At 35.1% G+C, this 21,474-nt stretch overlaps 1 protein-coding gene across 1 annotated transcript in view; it reads right to left on the bottom strand.

Annotated features, from left to right (window-relative positions):
• Positions 1-2,743: 2,743 nt before the first annotated feature.
• LOC150096982 (uncharacterized) overlaps positions 2,744-21,474 on the bottom strand; it is a 203,773-nt gene continuing 185,042 nt past the window's right edge. Inside the window, exons 15-17 of the mRNA XM_090408360.1 lie at positions 18,790-18,836; positions 12,250-12,372; positions 2,744-2,989 (exon numbers count right to left, since the gene is read on the bottom strand). Of these exons, the coding sequence (XP_090264486.1) occupies positions 2,899-2,989; positions 12,250-12,372; positions 18,790-18,836 (261 nt within the window). The 3' untranslated portion in view covers positions 2,744-2,898. The remainder of the gene's footprint in view (positions 2,990-12,249; positions 12,373-18,789; positions 18,837-21,474) is intronic.

Raw genomic sequence — 21,474 nt, 5'->3', positions numbered from 1 at the left:
AATGAAACCCGGTATTTCTTAGTTATAGAAAACCTACCTACACAGGTATATACATACATAACCTTTTTCACCATTCCACCCCCATCAAGAGTATGGTGTTATCAAACCTTGGTCAATACAGCCTAAAACCCCTGTTCCACTCAGGCTTCCCTTTCAGCTGAACTCTCATTTATTTCTCAGACATTCCTGTCCAATGATTACAATGCTAAAAAGATTAACAAATTGGTTCTTCCTCCCTTCTCTTCACATCCCTCTCTCTATACAGTAATGCTATTACTATTCCCTCTATCTGGGACTCCTCAGAAAAATAGCTAGAACTCAAAAAAAAAAAATAAATAAATAAAATAATAATAATAAATAAATAATAATCTCTGTTATGCTTTTAAAACTCATTTGAAATTGGGTGCCCTTATCCACTCCTTTCCTGTCTGTTCCTATCATATTATATTTTATAATATGAAACTCTTAAAATAAAATACACCCTCTGTCCAAAAAGAAACTGAACTTTTCAAAAATAGAAGAAACTAGTGGCGCCACCTGTTGTATCATTTTTTTTTTTCGAAAGTGGCAACCTTCATTAGTGTTTTGCCAACTGTTTATGACAATTTGTTTACGAACGGTCGGAAAACGAGTTTAACAGAGAGCTGTGATTGACTTTTGTGTTAAACTTGGTAAAAACATCAAATGCTTCAAAAAGCATATGGTGATGAATGCTTATCCCGTACTCAGGTTTATGAATGGTTCAAAACGATTTCAAAGTGGTCGTAAGATGCTTGAGGACGACGAAAAGCCAGGCCAGCCAAAAACTGAACCGAGCAAAGTTAACATTCCAAAAAGTGCATGGTTTCATCAAAGAAACCCCGAAATCATCTGTGAGATTGATTGAAGATGAATTGGGGATTACAAAATCAACTGTGCACAACATTTTGACCGAGAGTTTTGGCTTCATAAATTGAATTCGCGATTTGTTCCCTACAAGTTGACCGACAACCAAAAAATGTATCGAATTGAACACTGCAAGGGCCTCATTAAAACCGCTTGTAAGGACTCCTTGAAGTGATCGTTATTGGTGACAAAAAGTGGTGTTTTGAGCATGAATCTGAAACAAAGCGCCAGAGTGCTGAGTGGAGACTACCAGAAGAGGGGCATCTGAAAAAAAGTCGCTTGGATAAGTCAAAAATAAAGACAATGCTGATTCGTTTCTACGATTCCAAGGGCATTATTTACAAAGAATTCGTTCCGCCTACTCAAACGGTCAATGATGAGTTTTATCTTGAAGTTTTGAAGCAAATGATAGCGAGAATTTGTCATGTACGGGATGAATATCGTGACGACTGACCGTTCGTCAAACACACTGTCACTCTTGGCACTATAACTCGGCTTCTAACGAAACAAATGTCATAAACAGTTGATACAACACTAATGAAAGTTGCTGCTTTTGACAACAGGTGGAGCCACTAGTTTCTTCTATTTTTGAAAAGTTGGTTTCTTTTTGGATAGAGGGTGTATGAAGATTATTATATTTAAATATAAAGCCTCTTTACATCAGCACTACAAAAAAAAAAAAAAACATTAATTTACAATGTATATTTATAAAATACATTCCTAAGTAAAAATAAACATTATCTTTTTTTTTTAAAAAAAAAAAAATTCAATAGATGTACAGTTTGAAACCAAACGATAAAGGCAACATCGTCTTGCAGTTTTAACATAAACAATGACTGCAAGATTTACTCTCATAGAGTTATTGTAAAACAAATAATAAACAAAACTCTACATTTTTGCTATCTACTACACTTTCATCAGAAATATACAAAAAATGTTTTAACATCTAACATAATACAGAAATTATTTTGAAATGTTATTGGTGTTATATGTTTTTATTATACATTATTGATGTTATACAGTATAAACTTAGTTGTGCATGTCACATGACATATCAAGCATGAAACATTCATTGTTGTACAAAGTCTTTAGATGGTTATTGCATAATGGAGGTCTGATAGGTTACAAACACACAAAAAAAAAAAGAGACTTCCAAATGCCATGAAATACGAGACCCTAGTTCTTGTTTAATTAATGGGCATGCAATCATATCACCTCTGAGGATTCCTTAAACATTCTTGAATAGAGTGTTCAGTGTTGGCCAGGTGTGTTTTTTATGGATTTCAAAACTTTCTGGTCTGTCCAATATAAGCTTTACTGCAGCTAATCTATCAGACCTCATTATGATAATTACAATCTAAAGACCTTACATAACAATAAATGTTCACGAGGCCAAATGATGTGCATGACTAATTTACATTATTATTATTACTCTTATATGTTTCAAAACAATATTTTTTTTTTATATCTGGCTCACACATGAAATTTCACAAGACTGACAGTAGATCAGTCATGTGGGAAACTGCTGTTAGAAGGGTTCAGAATGTTTTGCATATTCTCTAATACATTTATGTTCCTGATGAAGCTATTAGTAGGGGACATGTAGAAGTTCAGATTATTATTATTTTCTACTATAAATCTAGGAGTAAATCCCACAACTGTTACATGTATACAGATTTTATCCCAAACACCTTAGATTTTTTGATATATTTTATTTAATTTGAACTAACATATTATAGCATATTTTGTTTACTTTTGTATATGTACATATAATTTTGGATATTCACAAATAGTCTGTGGTATGACTCAACTCTTTGAAGAAATTTCTGGCCTTCTAATGAAAAAAAAAATCCCAACACTGATTCAGATGATTTTATTTTTAGTATCACAAGAATGGCAAATGAAATTTTAACTTTCATGATTATCAAACATTACCATCTCAATCTATATAAAATAACTATGAAGGCACCAGATATCAGTCAACCTGAGATTATCACAGAAAAATTTCTCTAACTATCCCATTAGAGTTTTTAGCTTTTCTTTCATGTTGTTGTTGTCAGCATACACGACTCGCCAAAGAGTTTCAAGATCAAGTTCTAGTTTCCTGTGGGGGGAAAAATTAATTTTCAAGTCAAAAACAGCCATTTCCTTTTACTCTAAATTTCTAGTACTAAATTTTATTCTTGACACTGATAGTTAATACATTATCCAATGGTCCAAAAATACAACTAAAGTAAACTAATAATTTTACAAAAAAACACTGTTTTTTTATTTTTTGCTAAAAATCTGCTCACTCACTGATGATGACCTTTATTATCTGGCCTATATGAATAATTGATTAACCATTATGTTTTTAACCCAACTGGCAAGATGTTTTTAAAAATTATCCATTCTGAGTCACAGCAGTCTAATTTTGATATTTTGTAAGTGAAATAGTAAATTAAAGATACCAAGAAATTATATATATACTTGGTTTAATCCTTTATCCAAATGTAAGCAAACAAATTTGCACCTGAAGTATCTTCAGGACTGGGGCAACTCGTGGTCAAGGTGGTATTGACTTCACATCACTTACCTTAGTATCCCATAATGCAAAGTACATCTCCTTGCGGACAAGTATAATACTATGCATTATGGAAAGGGTCACTACCCAGACTGGTTTCGACCTTTATTGAGGTCTCATCGGTGGAAGCCAAACCAGGTGAAGTAATGCAGAAGTCATATTTTTATATACGAGTTGCCAAAAGGTGTCACACCTTATTATTATAATACTCTGGATTAGAGATAGTTGGCGAAAGTTTTTCCACTTGGTTATATTATAACTTAAAGATACCAAGAAATTATATACTTAGTTTAATCCTTTATCCAAGTATATATAAAAATATGACTTCTGCATTATTTCAACCTTGGTATCACCTCTGGGTCTGGCTTCCACTGATGAGACCTCAAAAAAGGTCGAAACCAGTCTGGGTAGTGACCCTTTCCATAATGCATAGCATTATACATGTCTGCAAGGAGATGTGCTTTGCATTATGGGATAGTAAGGCAAGTGTTAATACTAAAGCCAGTCCTGATTATACTTCAAGTGCAAACTTTGTTTGCTTACACTTGGATAAAGGATTAAACCAAGTATATCATCTCTTGGTATCTTTAATTTATAGTATAACCAAGTGGAAAAAATTTCAACAACAGTGAAACAGTCCTAATAGCAAGGCTTGACAAATTATTATTAATGAGACTTACATATTAGTGATATGTCCCAGTAATTCAATAGATGTTTCAAAAAGTAATAAGTAGTGCTGTATCATTGTTCGGAGAACATTTCCTTTGTGTGAGAAGCATTCACACAATGTCAACAAATAAAAAGAACAGGAAGAACAATCAACATTGGTTTTTTTGAAAAATATAACTGGTTACATTAATTTTTGTTACTAGAATAGTCCTTTATATCACACATATTCTTCTGTTTTCTAAAAGTTAAAAAAGATTTTGTTCAGTAAGTTATTTTAATATTCTATTTTGTCCACTCTGCAGCTACTTGTGAGCTGGCCAAATCTACTTGCCACAGTAGGCTAGGCAAGCCCTGCTCATAGGTATATATATATAAATTAGATAGCAGTATATAACCTTTACAATCTATCATACTCTCCTGATCTACTATCTGTCTTACAGCATTAAAGCAAACCCCTGTTCCACTCATCTCGAAAAGGGAAGGAAAAGGCAGTAAAATTATTGTCCTGACCCCTCAAGTGTTTCAAAAAACAATGGATAGTACAGTAGTAATATAGACTGTACTGCTTGCACTCCACAGTTGATCTCCTACTTAACTTTATCTACCTTTGGAAACAAGAAAAGTCTGCAGAAATTCATGACTGTTTCTGATATTTTCATGCACTCAACCAGGCCTACTTACCAAATTACCACCTTATAGTCTGCTTTCTCTTCTTTTCATCTCTGGTTGTTCACTACATGTCATGGTGAATGGTTTCCTGTCTACAAATTTTGACAACAATGCTGGAGTACTCATGCTTTATACTTCCACCCATCCTCTTCTTCCTTTATCTTAATGACCTTTTCTCACTGATTTCAAATCTTATCCAGAGTTCTGCTGTTAACAGTACATCTCATGCCTCATATGATAAGCATTGTTCTGCATCTTACTCCACAGTAGGTCTCCTATCCAACTTTATCTACTTTTGGAAACAAGCTTCATGGTTTAGTTGTTCTATATCTTTTTATTGAGCTGCTTAATCTGAAATCCCACTCTTTATTTAATAAAATATTTGAGAGCAGCAGACATGGACTGTAACCAACAAAACACATGTCAATCTGTGTGTAAATTATACATTTTTATATGCAAAGGAAGTCGCTTAGCCTTCATCATTCTGCGACCAGTCATTATCCACTCCCTCTCTCTCTCTCGTGCGCGCGCATGCACGCGCACACACACACACACACACACACACACACACACACACACACACACACACAGGCATACTGTGATATCTACAAGCCTGTACACTTGGTTTATTTACACTAACTGTGAAAATTATACATCTGTGTATGCAGTTTTCTTTTATACATTCATTTGCAGCTCTGCAGCACAGTGTTGTGATATCTACAGGCTTGTAGATATCACAATATTCTGCTCCGTGTGTGTGTGAAAGAGAGAGAGAGAGAGACAAAGACTGACGACAGCCAAGTGACTTCCTTAACTGGCATAGAGAGAGACTGCATACCAGGTTTCAAGGTTGTGTTTTATAAAGGCAATATTTTCCTACAGTAATACTGAGAACTTGCACAATCTCTTACATGCATGCATACCAAAGAAGCAAATGGCAGTCAGTTAGAACTTTCTAAGGTGGAAGAAAAAAATGCTGGTCCCTATAGAATAATGAAAAAAGCAAGAAAGCAGAATCATTTGTTTTGGTGTAAAGATTAGGGATCGATGATAAACAACATGTACAAGTCAATATCATCATCATCAAATTCCTGATTTGTACACTCAAAGGGTGTACAGGATATGATAGTACTACTTGAAAAATTTACATCATTAATAGCTCCCTATCTACAATTTTTCTCCAAATCAGTCCGTTACTTGTCAAGACTCCAATATTATCAGATCTTATATTTCTATTGTCTAAGGCATTTTGTACCGTATCAATCCACCTATATCTTGGTCTTCCCCGGGGTCGTTTTCCTGCCAACCTGGCAGAGAAAACTTGTTTTGCTAATCTTTCCTTGCCCATTCTGTTTAAGTGACCATACCACCTGAGATTAGCTCTGCTAACACATTCCTGGGTGCTGACAATGTCAAGTTCTTTCCTAATATCCTCGTTTTTAATATGATATTGCCATTGATGCCATCTGTTCACCCCTCTAATCTGCAGTCTCTAGTCTTTGGTCAAGTGTTTTACTTCTGACCCAGCTTTCGAATCCATAAGTTAAAACTGGTTTGAACACTGTCTTGTATACAGCTAATTTAGTGTTCCGACTTATTTCTCTCTTATTCCATATGAATTTATTCAATTGACTTCCTATCATGCCAGCTTTGTTGATTCTGTTGTCTATTTCCATATTTAATTTACCATCTTCAGTAAAAATCATGCCTAAGTAGCTGAAATGTTTTACTTGTTCCACAGGTTCTCTGTTCACAACACAGTTGACATTTTTAACGATTCTACCTATTTTCCTTGTCTTTGTCTTTTTATTGCTGACCTTCATACCATATCTATTACAGCAGTTATTCAATTTAGTCAGGGAATCTTGAAAACTTATAGCAGATTTATTTAGAAGTATAACATCGTCCGCATAAAGCAAAGAGCTGACATTAACATCTCCAATTTTGATATCATGTTTAATACCACTTTCCTTCATAACGTGATCCATATAGATAACGAATAATAACAGAGGGGATAGTGTAGATCATTGTCTGACACCAGATTTAACATTAAACCATCTTCCTGTACTTCCTTCAATTCTTACTGCTGACTTACAACTCAATAAAGACTAAGTATTGCTTGATATAATGCCACATTTACACCATATAACTGTAGTGTATTGAATAGCTTCTCTCTTGGCACCTTGTCATATGCCTTTTCGAGATTGACAAAACTTAAATACAGATCTTTGTTATATTCCCATGCTTTCTCAACTATTTGTCGTAAAGTGAAGATCTGATCCTGACAGCCTAAATTTGGCCTGAATCCAGCTTGTTCGTCCACAATTCTTCTCAACTGTTTCTCATGTATACTTGCATAGATCTTGCCAGGAACACTCAGTAGAGAAATACCTCTGTAATTCTCACATTCAGTTTTATTTCCCTTTATATATATGGGTACTATGAGAGCTCTACTCCAATCATCAGGAATTCGTCCCTCTGTCCAGGCTTTCTGAACTATGCAGTGCAGCCACTGTTAAGACTCTTATACCACCATACTCCAGGATTTCTGGTCGAATATCATCTACTCCTGCTGCCTTTCCCCATTTCAAGCCTTTGATGGCTTTTTCTACTTCAAGTATGGATATGTATTCCTGACTGCATGCCTGGTCAGTGTTTTTTATCACTGTGCTGTCATCACTGCTTGTTTCATTTAGCAGTTTTTCAAAGTAATTACTCCATACTTCAAGGATATCCTTTTCTCCCGTTTTCATGTCACCTTTATCATCTCTAACTCCTTTTACAGCACCCATTCCTCAATTTCTAAGCTTCTTCAACAACCTCCAGAATATTTTGCCACCTTCTTGAAATTTATTTTCTATATTCTTGCCAAAGTCCTCCCATGACTTTTGTTTAGCTAGTTTTACACAGTGTTTAGCATTCTTGCATTTGTCTCTGTATTCTGTAAGAGCACAAGCTGACTTATTTGCCAGTAACTTTTGATATGCTTTCTTCATTTCCTTCAATGCCTCTTTAACTTCCTGTGTCCACCAGGGAGTTCTGATTTTTCTATCCTTGCAGACAACCTCACCACATGCCTCTCTGGCTGAATCAATCAGGGTTTTTTTTCAAGGCTTGCCATTGAATCTCCAAGGTTTGGTTCCTGTTATCAACCTGTTTCATTTTTTCTTCAATAACCTTTGTGTATTTTAGTCTACAGTTCACATCTGAGAGCTGCTCAACTTTTATTCGCTTTGAAACTTTCTTACATGTTATTCTTTTCAATACGAAATTCAATTTTATCCTGCTCAAGACTAAATAGTGATCGCTTCCAATTTCAAATCCTCTGTACACTCTGGTGTCCTGCACCAGGGAGAAAACATCACTATCAACAATAACATAGTCATGTTGATTTGGGGTGTGCTTTCAGATTTGTTCCAATAGCTGACTTTTCACTGTTCGCCCTGGTTCCCTGGCGAAAATAACAGGGGCCTTGTTTAACTGGGCGACACCCCAACCAGCATGAAATTTTGTCATGTTGTCATCATTTGTATATTGGATTAAGCCAATAAGAATACAATTTGGTCAGCTAAATCCCAAATTGGCAACCCATCCTCGTTCGTTTAGTATCCAGGTAGATACCTAAGAGGGTGCACCACGAGAAGGTGAGGATTGGACATTAGGTCAGAAGCCCTGGACAGTTCTCTGCTTTCCTTTAAAAGCTATGTGGAGGTCTCCTCCTCTCAGTTATACAGCTTTGACGCTTTTAGCTCTTTCAATATTCTCTGATGGTAGTTGGATCCTCTTCCTTGCAGAAGCATATCCTATGTTTTTAGGTGGTAGGTGAATCTCACTGTCCAGTGTGATACCACCACCCTGCTAATTGGAGGCACTGAGATGGCTTGAAAAAAAGGTTTACAAGCTTTTGTGAGTAGTCACATAAATAGAGAAGAAATTTGGTTAATATAGGCTGTGTATCTCAGTGGAAGTGATGTTTACACTCCTCAGTGTCAAACCACCCAAAGTCAGAACTCAGACTTAAGTTCAAGTCTAGAGGAGCTTTTTCTAAGCCTTTTTTTTGCAGGCCTGGTTGGCCATGTGGTTAGCGTATTATTCTCTCCAGCCAAAAGGCCATGGGTTAGAATCCCACCATGGGCAATGATGTTTGTGATTGTCTTTGAAAATACTAGTGGTGGTGGTGGGCAGCAGATGGCATTGGTGTAGGTGATATGGTCTGCTGTAGTTGGTGGATTGAGTGATGGAGACGTAGACTTGTGGAGTGGGTGTCTTCCCTCGATAAGTCCTTGGACGGAGGTGTCACGTAATAATAATAATATACTGTATTTGTGACCCATATCAAGCTTTGCATATATAAGTACACAGCACAGACAAAAATGAGAACATCCACCTCTCTTCTGTAGTAAACAGAGGATTTTGGGTACTCTCTTATACATTTCTTTCAGTTGATGCATAAACAGTCCATCAAAAAAATGTATGCACAATTCAGCAAAAGAAAAACCTGTATAAAAATTGTAATACTAAATTTATACAGACATCAAGGGATGAATACAAGTTACTTTTGACTTCTACAATTACACGAGGTGCTCAAAGTGGTTACCATTAGCGTCCAGACACTTATTATTACAGCAAATACTTGAGTTAGAAAAAGCCACCCCAAACTTGAAAATGTGGAAACACAGCTGGAGTAGATGTTCCATATTCAACCAGTGATGCTCGAATATGGAGGTGTTACAATTTTGAAGTCACTTAAGTGCATAATTTGAGAACCTAGTAAGAAGTACAAATTTCAGATGATTGAAGTAGATCTCTCATAGTTCCCATTTTTTAAAAAAGAAAATAAAGCTGAATGTGAGAATTACAGAGGAATTTCTCTCCTAAGTGTTGAAGATAAGATTTATGTAAGTATACTTAAAAAAAAAAAAAAAAACACTGTTGAGGGTACATATCAAGAAATTGATGATAATGACATCATCTGCATAATCTGAAGACCCAAGTTTAATATCTCTAATTTTCATATCAGGTTTGATGTACTGTCTTCAAAATGAGATCCATGTAGATAATGAATAAATAATCAAGCTAAATCTAGCTTATTCGTTTCTAAGTTTCTTTTCCACAATTTTCTTAGCCTCTTCTCAAGTATGCTTGCATAAATCTCTTAGAACACTAAGATAATTCCTCCATAACTTTCATACATTCAGTTTTATTTTCATACATAGGTACTATGAAAACTGTACTCTAAACATCTGGAACTCGACCTTCTGAATTATGCAGTGTAGCCACTGTGAAACATTTGTACATCTATATTTGAGCATTTCTGGTCAAATATCATTTACCCTGCCTTTCCACATTCCTTGTGTCTGATGGCTTTTTCCACCCCAAGTACTTATACCTGTTTCACTTCACAATCTTTATTATTTCTGCTTTCTTTTACAATAATCTTTCCTCTAAGTGTTTTCAATATTCTCTAGAACATTTTGATAAAAAAATCATTTTTCATGATTTTTCTTTTCTTGAAGACAACCTCACCACATCTGGTTGAATCAATCAATGTTTCCTTCGCAGTCTACAACGAAGCTTCCAAAGTTTGATTATTTGTGTCTGCAGTTCAATTTTGAAAGCTGTTCCACTTTTATTTTATTTATTTATTTTTAAATTTCTTACATATTTTTCTTTTCAATATGATATTTTTTCCTGCTCAAAATTAAATGGTGATTCTTAACCTCTTGTGTCCTGATCAGTGTCAAGATATCGCTATCAACAGCAATTACACCAATGTAGTAATCAGACTTTTCTCTTTCTTGTTCTTCTCACCATGTGAATTTGTGCACAGTTTTATGTTGGTAACAACTGGTACATTTCTATATAGCTGAGGTTAATTTCTCCTTGGAATTCTTGAGGTAATATGAATGATGATATGAATACGAGAGTTGTTCGATAAGTCTGTGCAAAAATGAAGAAAACATAATTATTTTTGGGACAAACATTTTTTATTTTTCAACATAGTTTCCTTTGAGATCTATATACTTAATAAAATGATGTTCGAGATTTTTGATCCCATCCATATAGCATGATTTGTCCAACTTGTCAAAATAGGCAGTTGTTTCGGCAATCACCTCATGGTTTGATGAAGATCTCTTTCCTACCAGCCATATTTTCATGTTTGGAAACAGATAGTAGTCTGAGGGAGCCAAATCTGGAGAGTAGGGGGGATGGAAAAGGACTTTGTAGCATAAATTGAACAATTTTGCGGTCACAATTGCAGAAGAGCGAGCAGGTGTGTTGTTATGTCATGAAAAAGAATCTTCTTTTTCACCAAGTGTGGTCATTTTTCCTTTATTTCATTATTTAAACGATCCAGCAAAGACGCATAATACACTCCGGTAATTGTTTTGCCCTTTTCCAAGAAGTCTATGAAGATTATGCCACAAGCATCCCAGATGACGGTGGCCATAACCTTTCCTGCTGAAGGAACGGTTTTCGCTTTCTTTGGTGCAGATTCCCTGCTTGCAACCCCATTGTTTTGATTGTTCCTTGGTCTCAGGCTGGTAGTGATGAATCAATGTTTCATCCACTGTTATGAAACAATGCAAAAATTCCTCTGGATTCTGTTGAAACAGCTTCAAGCTGTCTTTGCAACAGTTCACACATTGACACGTTAGATCCAGTGTGAGCAAATGCAGCACCCATCTTGCAGATAGTTTTCTCATATGTAAATGTTCATGTAAAATATTATGTATGTGGTCATTTCAGATGCCCACAGCCTTAGCAATTTCACACACCTTCACTCTTCTATCATCCATCACCATATCATGGCTTTTTTCACTAATTTCTGGAGTAGTGCCCTCAACAGGGCATTCAGAACGTTCAAGTCATTTGTGCTCATATGACCACTTCGAAAGTTACTAAACCACTTATAAACCATTCTAATCGAAGGTGCAGACTCCCCATAATGTTTATCAAGCTTAACTTTGGTTTCCTGAACCATTTTGCCTTTCAAAAAGTAATGTTTAATCACTACATGAAATTCTTTCTCATCCATTTTTCACAAATCATGGTACTTGATCGATTCAAATGAACGCCAAACACAGAGTAATAGATCTATCTGACTGAAACTTAGTGTGTGATCCTCCAACAGTTGCCAGCAACTAAAACTAACCTCAATACGTACTGTGGCACCATCTCTTAGACTTTGCACAGACTTATCAAACAGCCCTAGTAATTATGTAAAATTATCTATAAAATCACTGTGAGTGTTATTCAGATTTTTCTCCTGGAACAAGGTCTTTAAAATTGCAGTTATGCTCGTTACAAATTCATTTATATTACTTATATCCAAATCTAATGATAGGCTGAAAAATTAAAATGACATACACAGATGTTTTGCATACAGAGGCTGGGATATTGAAAACATCAGTGCTTTACTATTGCTCAGTTCACTGACAGGAACATATAAATTAACTTACTTTTTTTCCTGTTTTAGAGTATCCACAACTTCTTGTTTCTGAGATAAAATTTGCCTGAGATGATATACTTCTGTCTCATAAGTTTCTTTTAAGCTTTCCCAACTTTTCCGCTGTTCTTCAGATCTGTAAATAATATATATATATAAACTCTATTCACCATGTAAAAAATTTACTCACCCAGGCACGTCTTTTTTTTTAATGGCTTTTTTCACAGTAACACAAATGCTGCGTTACAGTAACAGTAACACAGTTCCACAAAATGATTAATAGTGATGTACTGTATGCCAGTCCCCCTCTCTCCCTTTTTTAAATTAAATATAAAAAAAATTATATTTTGACTAGTCTACAGCTATTTGCTGGCATGCAAAATCTACTTGCTGTGAAAGAATGGACAAGTGTATTTGTCAAGCTATTCATATTTTGTGTGTGTTTGTGCGCGCGCGCGCGCGCGCACACACACACACACACACACACACACACACACACACACACACACACACACATATATATATGTTTGAATTCGAGAAATAAAAATAGAATCACTATATTTTATTTAATTAAAGTGCACAACTAGTTTCGTCTTCTTAGAAAACTTCATTGGGTGCATTACATGAAAAGAGAAATACAAAAAAACATTGCAAGAGAATAGTATTGATTTTTTTTTAGTATTCTTATTTGTATGAAGTCTTCTAAGAAGACAAAACTAGTTGTGTGCTTTTATTAAATAAAAATAATCATTTAATCTAGTTCAAATATGTCCCTCAGCCAAGTAAATCCATTATATATATAAAAGAAAAAAATTTGAAATGGTTAATATTCCCCATAAAATACAACACAAACAAAAAGCATCTTGGGTTAATTCCTATGTATGGAATTTATAAACTAGTGTTCATTTATATTTATTTAGGTAGGATGAAATTTTCATTCTTTGTATATTTATGCTGTGGGAATATGTATTTGCAACTGAATAATGGTATCATTAACACAAATCTTAAGCAAGGTTTTTAAGTCATATAAGCAGACAGTATGCTTGTCAATAGACATGACTGAATAGGTGAAATAGGTGTAATTCAGGAAAACACAGATTTTGGGAACAATTTGAGGAAATGATAGGACTATGTGACTTCGTGGTATCAAATTGCTATTAATTTTAGTTAATTAAATTAAACAATTAACAACATTATTAATACAGCTATTGATCAAATGATGACCAAACTAACTATAAATTGTATGCAGCAAGAAGGAACCTAAGGAATTCAAAGCAAGTTACATCATGTTGAAAATTACTCTGGATTTAGAGAAGTGCCTGGTAGCTTGCTCCACCTTTGCCACGAGTTGCCTAGGTGTTGCACTACTTACTGGATAAGATAGTACAACACTATATTTAGTCCTGAAGATATTTTCAGGCGCAAACTTTGTTTGCTCTCACTGGGATAAAGGATTAAACTAAATCTATTACAAGTTACATCATCTTTATTTTATTTTTTTTTTTTATTACAAACTGCCTTGGTCCATTTGTTTCCAAAAAAAGATACGAAAATAAAGAACAATAGTTTAGAAGTAGAATGATGAAAACATTCATTCTTGGAATGATTATTTCAGTCATAAATAAATAAAGCGAGTAAACTAGGTGTAACCTACATTTGATGACCTAGGAAAGATATTCTACATGAAAAGAGATATGCAAAGGGTTTTCAAAACTGAATTATACTTAGCAAATAACATTTAGAGCATATTTACCATTAATTTATAAGATTCTCACTTATGAAAGGGTGTAAACCTATAATACATTAATTAGCACCATGGGTGGGCTAAGTTTTATTTTTATGAAGTTGATATGAAAAATGAAATTGATAATATCTCAAGGTTTCTAAATATTATTCATTTACATTTATACAATAACTCAAATAATATTCAGAAACCTTGGGATATTATCAACTTCATTTTTCTAATATAACTTTTACTTTTAACCAATCATTACAGTGAAATGTAAGCAACATATTTTGCAATTCATATGATGCTGATGCATAAAACTTATATAACAAACAGGGAAAAGAAAAAAAAAACTTGTTTTCAAAAGAAAAACGATATTGCCTAAACAAATTAATTAGACATTATTATTAGCAAAAATCTCCAAAGATTCTGCTAATAATAATGTCTAATTGTTCAAAGATTCATTAAGGTATGGAATACATACATCCACACTAGTTGTTACACCTTTTCTTCAGCTCACTAATACAAGGTACATTCACCACTTCAATAGGCAAACTGTTCCACTCACTTAACAGCTTTGTGATAGAAAAATCTAGCACTCACTACTTTCTCACGTGCAAATAAACTCAACTACCACAGATGTACACCCTTGTCCTTTCTCTCCATATAAAAACATATTTCATTAACATATCCTATATCACCCTTACAAATGGCTGATTGTACAGCTCAAACCCTTTGGAAGAAAAATTTATTGGCTTTTCACCTGTTGCATGGATAATCAAAAACATAGCCCTGGCAGGGCTATTCAGGTCCACCCATTTATACTAGTATCACGTCTTTTGTTTCTTATTTCTGTTATCAAATGATGTATCTTCATTATCAAGTACTTGGTTGGGACCTTGTTAGAGGATCAACATTTGATAATGAAGGATTCATGCTCAAGGAGTTTCTTTTGTTCAGCATCAGAGCTTCCCATCCACCATGGAGCTACATGTGGATGCCCACTGACTGGCAAGCAATCACTATGTTCAGAAGTGGAACACCCACCAGGGCTACTCTAGATGCTATACCAGCACCACCGCACGGCTGGTCTTGACTCTGGACCATGGGGTGAAAGATTTATTGAAACAGTGTTGACCCATACAGGCAAGCCCACTAGCAGAATGATCCTGTCAGGACTATCAGGTCCACCTGTTTTTCCAAAGCAAGGCCTTGTGGAGTACCATCCAGTGATCCAAATGCTGCAAAACTTTGCAGAAATACATTGTGTATCATGCAGAAGCGATATCTGAGGGGGGATGTTCCAAAATTCATCACCAGGGGCATCGTAAACAAATGCATGGAATTTGCATATCACACAACTCGGCAGGTGACAGGAGGATTTAAAAAGATGGACAGGATTTTTTCTTTATTCTGGTTGTTAATACTGTCCACAGCGATCGAACTAACCTTGCTCCAACATGCTTTGTTCATGAAGCTGTATCACCTAAACAATTGAAATGGTGTGCTGCACTGTGTGAATTTCATTGCCTGGACAAATGTCAATGAGGGCCACTATCTCCATGTGCCTCTGTGACAAATGATTAGTTATTTTGAAGAAATGGGATCGTTGAGAGTTAAACCAATCAGTTCACAAGTGCATTAAGTTACTACTGCTGTTGTAGAGGAGGCCACAAATAACAGCACTGGTTCCTCCAGTGCACATGCTGTATCAAGACACATTGATGTAACCTTACATAACTGTCTGAAAAATCCTATGGAAGATTCTGCATTTGTACCCATTCAAGATAACTCTGACACAGGACTTTGAAAGCTGACTGACATTTGCTTTATCATTCTTGCTCGAGTGAATATGGATGCTGCATGGCTGTGGATGATTTTGTGGGGAGATGAGGTTCACTTTCACCTGAACAGAGCTGTGAATATCCACAATTGCCAGGAATGGGCTATGCAAAACCCATATGCAATCTAACAAATTCCTTTGTATTCACCCAAAGTTACTGTCTATGTGAGTTTACAGCTTCGTTTATCATTGGACCATTCTTCTTTGAGGATATTTGGAAGTTGGGTCTTGTGATCTGCTCAGTTACTGCCAAGTATCAAAATATGATAAACAATTTTATTGTACCACAACTACAGCAGAAACTGTGCATGGATTCGGTCATTTTCATGCAGACTGTCTCCCCCTCCACACATTAGTCAATTCATACAGGAAGTTCTTTGAGAACATCTCACAAAAATGAATAAAACTATATTATTTATGCTTGTGTCACTTTTCCTTCTTACACACACAGAGAAAAATTACTATATGTACATTCGGTATATCATACAGCGCCCTCTGGCAGATTTTGGAACTGCCTTTTTTCCCCCCTCAGATATTGCTTCTGCATGACACGCAATGTATTCCTGTAGAGTTTTGCAACATTTGGATCACTGGGTGGTGCTCCACAATGCCTTAAAAAGGGATACTTTAATTCTGATCCCCCTGTATATACTAATGAGTGCACAACAAGAAGGTAACCATTGCTAGCATTAAGTCAGAAACTGTGTTACACTGATCTATTTGAGATGGATTCAATGAAGAGAATAAACCACATATAAAACAGACCCTTATCATACTGATCATATCACAGAATTAATTGTTGAAATATGTCTCTTAGTGCAACATTACTGAATCACAAAATTTGCACAATACTGTTTTTTCTCTGGTGACTATGTATAGAATTATGTAACATCTTGCATGTAAAGTCATTACATGCAAGATGTAAAGTCATTTCCTCTCTTTAAATGAATTTTTAGAATTGCATAACTGTCCATATTTTATATTGTGAAGATGCTAAAAAATAGTATGCAGAAAAAGCATGTTTTAATGGCATGAGCTATTCTTAGATGTTGCAATATATAAATATTGCAAGTAAAATAACGTGCTATGTTTCAAACCACAAGGATGGTCTGAAAAGTTCTTGGCCAAAATGAAAAAACGAATTTATAATTTCATAATCTCCCTTAAGACTAATACATTTATTCCAGCAATGCTCCAGCGCCATTATCCTGTTGCTGTAGTGATTCTCAGTAAGATCTGCAAAATAACCCTCTACAGCTGCAATCACCTCTTGATTTGAAGAAAAATGCTGACCAACAAGGAAGAGTTTTAGTTTGGGGAAGAGAAAGAAGTCAGAGGGAGCCAAATCTGAGGAATAGGGTGGATGCTCCAACAATTCATAGTGCAGATCTCTTAATTTTCCCATTGCCAAACCACCTTTGTGGGCAGGTGCATTGTCCTGAAGAAAGATGATTTTTTTCTTCTGCAAACTGGGTCTTTTATCACTAATTTTTTCGTCTAGTCCAGTTGAAAGATCGGAATAATATTCCTCAGTTATTGTTTTACCCTTTTCAAGATAATAAACAAAATGCCTTTAGCATCCCAAAACACTGATGACATGACCTTTCCTGCTGATGGAACCGACTTTATCTTCTTTGGTGCTAAACGACCGGCTTCTACCCACTGTTTCGACTGCTGTTTTAATTCTGTGTGTGTGATGGTGAATCCAAGTCTCATCCATAGTAATAAATGGACACACAAAATCAGTTTTATGCTTGTTAAAATGCTCCAAGCACTGTTCAGAGATTTTCATGTGAGGGAGTTTTTGATCTGCTGTGAGCAAGTGCAGCACACATCTTGTGCAAAGCTTTCTAATTTGCAATTCTTCATGCAAAATATATCCTACACGTTCTTTTGAAATGCCTATAGTCTCAGCAATTTAACAAACTTTGACTTGCCGGTCATCCAATACCATATCGTGCACTCGATCAATAATTTCTGGTGTTGTTACACTTTTTTGAACATCCTTCACATGAATCATCTTCAAGGCTGGTATGGCCACATTTAAACTCGGCAGCTCATTTCTTAATTGACGAAAATGAAGGAGAAGAGTGCCCATAAACTTTTATGAACTTCGAATGAATTTCTTTTGGTGTCAAACCTTCTTTGATTTACAAAGAATTTTATAACTGTATGATACTCAATTTTATCCATGTCAAGGGATACAGACAACACTTTTGCTTCAGACAGCCGTATAAAAAACTACTTGATAGAATGGCTTGCAATTTCATGGATGCTTATGACAGATGTACCAACTTAGAAAAAAAAAATCTTGCTGATAGTGTTGCCATATAGTCAAGGCCAAGAACTTATCAGACCATCCTCGTGTGTGTGTGTGTGTGTGTGTGTGTGTGTGTGTGTGTGTGTGTGTGTAAAACTTGCAACTCACTTAAACAGAATGGGAGAGGAAAGATTAGCAAAACAAGTGTTCTCTGCCAGTTTGGCAGGAAAAAGACACAGAGGAAGACCAAGATATAGGTGGATTGATACAGTGAAAAGTGCTTTAGAAGATAGAAATATAAGATCTAATAATGTTGGAGTCTTGACAGGTAACAGACTGATTTGGAGAAAAAATTGAGATAGGAAGTTAGCAATGATGTAAATTTTTCATTATATAAGAGGGTACATGGTAGGTATTTGATAATGATGATGATCAATGGGTTTCAACTTACTAACATAGGAATAAGGTCCGAAATTTAGACTACAGGTAATTTCTAAACTTTTAATTCTAGGCTAAAGTTATTCTAGCAAACTTTTCAAAAGTCAACAAGCAATTTGATAGGATTGAAAAAAAAAAAAAAAAAACCTTAATATTTAAATGGAATTCAAAACCTACTTTTTTAAAGCATTTTTATTAATGGTAACTGGTATTGATATAAACTCATTTTAATTTACTACAATTTTTATAATGCAATTAATATATTTATAGATTTCTTAATATTTACCTTTCTTCTGCTCTTTGGACATCTTCTACTAAGCTTTCTTTAAAACCCTGTGAACAGATTTTGTTTGTGTTATAATTAGTTTTTTTTCTTTCTTGCAAATAACCAAAGTTGACATAAGAATAAAATTACATAAACCTATAACAGTTTGTTATAGCACAAGGTTCACTATAGTGAATTTAGGGAAAAAAAAAAAAAAAGAGAGACTGATATTCCCTCACTCCATATCTATGAAAGAAAGGAAATGGAAACAGAACAAAAAAAATTGCAAGAAATATAAAAAATGGAAATTACATAAAACAAAAAAAAAGGAGATCATACACTGATGACAAAACACAAAGGAAATATTTGCAGGAACTAGACATAAAGAACACAAAATGACATAAAAATTACACGTGCGAACAATAATGGGAGATACATAAGAAGAAACTAGAAGAATATGAAATTATAAACTTAATGTTTATATTTTGTAGTGTTATATTAGAATAAATGAATGTATCATATTTGAAATCTTCATAAAATCAAAAAAACCTGAACTCTTCAGCAATCAGATAACTTTATAATTCGATAATTCTCGTGGAAAGGCTTAGACGTTGGTTATGCATTTTTACTAAATAGCTTAAGGAAATTACAACATATACTAGGATATACATTAAAATAAATTTTAATACACTCCCAATATTTCGGCAACGTCACATTGCCATTTTCACAGGAACTTAAAAACAAGACACATGCACGCAAGCACAACAAACAGTAAATGAAGACGAAGCAGGAAGTTATTCTTTATCCTAAAATTCCTGATGGTGCCCCCTAGCAGGCAATGTTGGTATTCTTGGGCGATTGGGCTGAAGGTCTTCTGATGTAGGTTTCCCATATTTGGGGCAGTCTCATGCAACCAAATTTGTTGAGGTTTGGATTGTTTCTTAGGGCTGAGGCTGATTCCATGAAAAGCCTTTCATATTTGAATTTACTACGGTGTATTATCATGGCTTTCTTCCACCGTATTCTATGGCGGGTATCCAGCGCATGGTCTGGACCCAGTGAATGGTCTGCAAGACCAGAGTGGCTGTATTGGTGAAACTGGATGTAGTCCTTGTGTTCTGAAATTCTGATATTAGCTGTCCTGCCTGTTTGGCCAAAGTAGGACAGCTTTATAATTCGCTGCTGCCAATTATGAAATGGGGAAGGACGCAAGCAAAGAACATTAGTGTGTATCGTTAGTCAGCTTAAGGGGAGGGGGGGGGGAGAAATGACTGGCACAGCTGGTGTGAATAAATCTGCTTTCGAAATATACAGAGAACCAATGACGGACAGTTGGCATAAGCTGACACTGTTCTCCTAGAACTGTAAATTAAAGAAGAATGGCACAATATAGTATTTCTTTAATTCAAATTCAATTAAAAGTTACAAAGTTTGAGTGGATAAGAGCTCATTTATGAAGATTTCAGTTGAGTAATATTAATCTCAGAGATAACTAATCAAGAAGTGTATAGATCACAGTTTAGAGCAGTGCAGAAAGATAAGTAATTTTTTCTATATTTTATTAATAATATTAGTTTAATTTGTAGTTGGATTTTTTTTTATTTTTTATGAGTGCATGACATACTGTGTCATTTAGATTTCCAGAAAAAAATTTATATTTTGTATTAAAGTGAATATTGTTGGTATGCACCAATGCAAATGGCAGCTATCTTCGTTGGGAGACTTTGATATGTGAGATTTTTGTTAGGTCCAGTATGTGTGTGTGTGTGTGCATGCATGCGAGAGTAAGATTTTTGGAAAGAAAATGATATGGATGAGCAAACATGTAGGAAATGCTTTGAGCCAGTTGTGTGGGGAAAGTAAAACATGAAGGCGAAGCAGAGAATATTGACAAAAGTGTTGGGAAAATATTAGTTGGTGATGTTGAAAGGGCAATAGTGGTAGATCCAGAGATCAAAGACAACTTCATTAAAGAAATACTGCACTTATGGTGGAGTCTTTCATAGGACAAAGAGCAAAAAGTGAGAAAAGTAGAAGGAGAAAGTTTTTTATGGTGATTGTATGATAAGAGGAATACTTAATTAGAGCATGGTAATTGTCATTTCCCTAATGCAAAAATTAATAATATTAGTCAGGATGCAAAAAAAAAAAAGAAGTAAAGCGAAAGATTTTTTTACCAACACTAATGATATAAAAGATGGAAAATATTGTATGAGAGAAGATAAGATATGAGTTATTAGAAGAAGTGAAAAAGAAGAGTGAGAGAGTAAAGAATGTAAGTCTACCATGCTGTGATAGAAGCAAGCTATAAATGAATCTATGCATAGGTTGTGCAGAAGGAATAGTGTGCAGCCTGTAGACCTATGAACTGAATTTGACAAATGGAAGAACTTAAATGGATTCAGAGTTAGGAGTCTTGAGAAAGCACTGTCCATTGATAGTGTGATCATGCAAAATGAGGAAAGCTAAAGCTATTAGGGTGGGTGAGTGTGTGCAGGTACCACCTGAGGAAAGTGAGAATGACCAAAAAATGTGGAATTCAGTCTCTCATATGACAAAATTAAATGGGTTGATCAGTCTAAGGGGATGTACACAAATGTTAGAAGTATCAGGAATAACATGGAAGAGTTTTTGACACATTGTTGTGGTTACACTACACCAATGCTTTAGTGCAACTTGGCCAACAGCAGATGATGTAGTTAGAGG

The sequence above is a fragment of the Typopeltis vanoorti genome, chromosome 18 (genome assembly GCF_054136105.1).
Source record: "Typopeltis vanoorti isolate ZY-2024b chromosome 18, IOZ_Tvanoo_1.0, whole genome shotgun sequence".
Taxonomy (NCBI): Eukaryota; Metazoa; Arthropoda; class Arachnida; order Uropygi; family Thelyphonidae; genus Typopeltis; species Typopeltis vanoorti.
This window is presented reverse-complemented; position numbering and strand designations above follow the sequence as displayed.